The 4,702-nt window shown below is 38.1% G+C and overlaps 1 protein-coding gene across 1 annotated transcript; it reads right to left on the reverse strand.

The window, feature by feature from the left end:
- Positions 1-2,643: 2,643 nt before the first annotated feature.
- Positions 2,644-4,459, reverse strand: LOC18034003 (high affinity nitrate transporter 2.4). The gene has a single exon (XM_006424448.2). It carries the CDS (start codon positions 4,271-4,273, stop codon positions 2,681-2,683), a length of 1,593 nt encoding a protein of 530 aa, XP_006424511.1. The 5' UTR covers positions 4,274-4,459; the 3' UTR covers positions 2,644-2,680.
- Positions 4,460-4,702: the final 243 nt, after the last annotated feature.

Consider the following 4,702-nt stretch of genomic DNA (forward strand, 5'->3'; position numbering starts at 1 on the left):
TTTAATCATAAGAATGTATAATTTCTTATAAAATTATCTTATGAACTTGTTTTCTCTTTCTTCTACATATTTCTGTGGTCTCTCATCATTCACCAGTTTTTACAAGTTTAGTTTAAGGCTTACTAAACGAAACATGATTAATGGTTAAAAGAAAGAAAATTGTGAGTGTGGCTTGCGGTTGGTTAAGATACAGATAATTATCAATCTTTATGATACATATGCAAACTACTGTTCAAATTAACTTTCTTATAAAAGTGGCGGCTTATGTGTTACAAAGAATATTTTGTAGATTATGATTATTGATAATCATTACAATCAAATTAGGCCAAAACAAAAAAAAATTACACCTACAAAATATTTTGTACAAATAAGTGTGTATAAAGTGATGTGTCATCAGCTAATGTGGAACCATTAATAAATAATATCTTGACATATGTCAATAATTTCTCAATTAAAAATTAATTAGTTAAAGTCAAATAATTTTTAAACTTAAAAATTAATTAATAAGCCAAGTACACAACGAACGGAACAGAATTTGAAGATTGATCAATTCCTTCTTCTTCTTTTTAACTTCATTTCTTTTGTTCATGCAAATCTATTTCCATCCTCGTCGTAAAATATGCTTCAAGTTTGCAAGACATTGCCAAGATTCATTACGGCGTTTCATAAGTTCCCATCAATCTCGTTCTTGGTCTTGGCGGTCCGTTAACTTGGTCGATTGTGCTTCTTCTCTGACATGTCATCATCATCCCGTCGGTGGATTCCAAGTTAGTCAATCTAGTACTCAAGAACTAGAAAATCCCATGTTCCAGGGAATCGTAGCAACACTACCTCTAACATCACAACAAGTGCTTTTATTGGTGGTGCAATGCGACGGGGAGAGAATAATGGAGGAATTTGAAGGGAAGAGAAGAAGACATTGAAAAATATTTCTTTATTCAATTAATAGTTATTTTTATGTCTTTTAATAAATTAACTTTCTTGGTTTTCGGTTTTTCAATTTGGAAGAGAGTGATCAAACTAGAGGAAGGAGAGAGAGATAAAAAAAAATTCATTTGAAATTAATTAATACTTAAGTTTAAAATTTGTTGACATATGTAAACATATTATTTATTAGTTGTTACACATCAACTGATGATATGAAATATCACATGTACTTTAGAATTTCTCGTTATAGAGAAATTTGTTTAAAAGTTTTGGCAGTTAATAAAAATAATTATATGGGTTTTATGATATTTTTATCCAACCAATTTCTTCATCACACATTATTTTGTACACATTTATTTATATAAATTGTTTGTAATTATATTACTCTTATAGAGTAATGATATGCTTAAAAAATTAGAAAGTAAAATTTGCATCTCGAATAATATGATACCAATCAATGACTGTCTTTTTTTTTTTTTTTGTAGTAACAGTTGATTTTTATATTCTCATTAAATTTGGGTTTCTTATATGCTTTACCAAATTTTGCTGAGTTTAAATATTAGGTGGTGTTTTGTTTTTATTAAGTTTGGCCTCCTTATATATTTTACCAAATTTTGTCTCCTTCTAGTTATCATCAGGTGGTGATTCGTTATGTTGGTAATTATCATGTGTCTTAACTTCTCTCTGCATCTAAATTTAGCTAAATCGTGTGAGAGTCGCTACCTTCACAATAGGTATTTTAGCCAAAGTGTGAATTCATTTCACACTAGCTAGACTTAATCGACTAGACCATAAGCGTCTAACTTGAGCTTGGCAAATTTGGTCCCTGGACTCATTAATACTAGATTTGTACTCATTAATACTAGATTTGTGACTGTGAACGATTGTGGTATCCTACAAAGTGCGCCAAGGAAAATAAATAGATTTCTATTTTGGACCCTTTCCAAACTTTCCCTCTCGCCACGTCGGCCACAAGCAAGCAAAGTAATTTGAAACATTACTTTATGCCGTGCCGTCTAAGAAACTTGAATTGTGATATGAAACTGATTTTGGGCAGATAAGCTGATTGCTTTCAATTTCTTTCGGAAGGTAAAAATTTTTAGAGTTCACTGGGAGCATTAACCATATATTCAGTAATTCATGTTGGCCTTTCAAATCTTAACAATATTTCCATCCTAACACGCCACCCTTGTAGTTTCGAATTCTAGCAGTGACCCCTTACTAGTGTATCTCACAAACCAGAGGTTCAAAAATGCCCTTCTTCTAATGCTTCATTAGGTTTCATAATCAAATAAGACAAGTCAACTTCGTTCAAATAATTAATATCTATGTGTCTAATAATTGAGGATCCAAGCTCCTTACTAAATAGTATTATCGGTGTTCCCAATTACATCAAATGATGTCAAAATAAAAAGCATATAAGTAAATCTGGTCCAGTTAGAGCTGTTTCTGATCATTGAGATCTGCATTGATAATTCTCTTTATGGATACCACCAATAAACAGCTGACAAATGAATATTCTTTTCTTAATTAACAAACACAACCCAGAATCCTCTATTTTGATGTACAATAACATTTTGCATTTTTCTTCTTTCAGAGATAAACATCAGTTGCATCTAAACAACTAGTTTAATTTTGAAGGGCGTCAGATCGTAAGAAAAAAAAAAAAACTTAAATTACTTTTGTTACAGCCCTTGATTTTCATTATTATTTTCAACAGCTCGCAACGTACATACTTTAATTAACCATGCCATTAAACATGGGCAGGTGTAGTATTTGGGGGCGTTGGCGCAGAGGCAATACGCCGGCCGCGCTCGGACCGGCTGTTCTCGGCGAATCGGAGACTTCCTTGATGCAATCCCTTTTGCTTCTCCTCCTCATTCCATTCGGAAGCATAATAATATTCTTCTGTAGATTTGACGACGTCTTTGGAGGGCGGGAAGAACATGCCACCCCATTGCGGGAAGTGGACTAATGTAACGGGAAGTGTACATGCCACGATCATGACTCCCATCCAAGAGAGGCCCTGCGCTGTCGAGAATTTTGTTGTGGAGAAGAATATTAATTGCGTCAATCCGGATCCAAAGTTGCCACCAGCGCCAGTGAGACCGGATATGATGCCCAAAGAGCGTCGAGAAATGAATGGGATGATGCCAAAAGTAGCTCCGCAAGCGGCTTGAGCGCCAACGGAGAAGAGGATCATGGCCAAAACAGCAATGGGAAGTGAATTGGCACGGCCGAGCCATATACAGAAGGCTCCTCCCATAGTCTGAAGGATCCAAAGTACCCAGAGCCTGCCTCTCATGCCGAAATAGCGAGCTGCCATGTCAGAGGCATATCCACCAAATGGCCGAGCAACAAGATTGGCCATTCCAAAGGTGGCTGCGATAATTCCAGCAGTATGAAGCTTTAGATTGAATCTGTCGTAGAAGTATTCCGCGACAACGTTATCAGTGGACAATTCAACACCCATCGAGTAGCCGTAAAGCAGGACAAAGATCCACGTCCTGTAATTTGTGATGGCGTACCACAGCACCTTGGAGAACTTATCTTTAGCGACATTACCCTTCTTTTGTAAGGCACCAAGGTTGCCATCGGGCAAGTCTTGGCCCAGTGTCAGGACCAAAATCCCCATGATAACATGCATCCATCCGGGGACGAAAAAGGCAATCCTCCAGGCGGTGAATGGAGTTGCACCACATCGTCTAATGATGTCGTAAACAAGAGGCATCAGCAGTTGGGTGGCACCTCCTCCCATGTTACCCCAACCAGCTGCAGTTCCGTTGGCAAGGCCAATAATCTTGCTGTTAAACATTGTGCTCATCCAGAATTGGCACGACACAAACGTTGCAAGTGAGAATCCGATCATGAATCGGACGGTGATGTACCCTGATGGACCTGCTATAAATGACATGCAAAACACCGTGGGTGCAGAAAGCATGATCAAGAAGGCACATCCGTATCTTGGGCCCAGTAAGTCGCACACGGCACCCATTACGAGCCTTGAGAATATACTCCCTGAAACTGAAGCAACCCCCGCATTTCCGATGTCTGCCTTGGTTAGATTGAGATTGTCGCGGATGATGGGGACCAGAGGAGCCGCTGCAAAAGTGGAGACGAAACAAGTGAAGAAGGAGATCCAGGACAAGTGAAAGGTCCTCATGTGGGGGTTAGCCAGAGAGAAAAGCTTGAACACTTTTGCCTTGTGCTCGGAATCAACAGGCAAAGCAAATTTAGCTGTTGTATCCGTTGGTACCGCTGGTGAAGCTACTGAGAAGGCAAAGGCAGGCTCCCTGCCTGTGACTCCATGCATGGAGCTCCCTGGCGATCCCTCAATGTCAGCCATTTTTTCTCTATTGCTTAATTTCTCTGCAAGAAATTGCTAAAGAAACAAGTGTCTGATGTAGTTGACGTGGTGAAGGGAAGCAAGGGCGTGTGTTATTTATATTGCGGTAACCGTTGACATAACAGGTATCTTGTAAGAACCTACTGAGATTCCGAACGGTTATGAATTGTAATTGAACTTAAAATGATATATTAATGGATTCCATTCCGCCGCATCTACTACCCATGTACAGAAAAGCCTCGTCGTATATCCCAAAGGATCATTAACCCCTTAGATGGGCCTACTAGCCAACCAATTAACTCATTAAAAACTTCATGTTATTGACATTTGGCATGTTCGATCATATTTATATTAGTATATCGGTAAATTGCGCCCCCTTTCACTTTACTCTTCAGGCTCACTAGGAACAATATGAAAGAAATAATTTTA

Source organism: Citrus clementina, unplaced genomic scaffold (assembly GCF_000493195.1).
Source record: "Citrus clementina cultivar Clemenules unplaced genomic scaffold, Citrus_clementina_v1.0 scaffold_8, whole genome shotgun sequence".
Lineage (NCBI taxonomy): Eukaryota > Viridiplantae > Streptophyta > Magnoliopsida > Sapindales > Rutaceae > Citrus > Citrus x clementina.

Bases quoted from the DNA above. Each gene is read 5' to 3' on its own strand.
- LOC18034003 (XM_006424448.2), bottom strand. From the start codon at position 4,273: ATGGCTGACATTGAGGGATCGCCAGGGAGCTCCATGCATGGAGTCACA.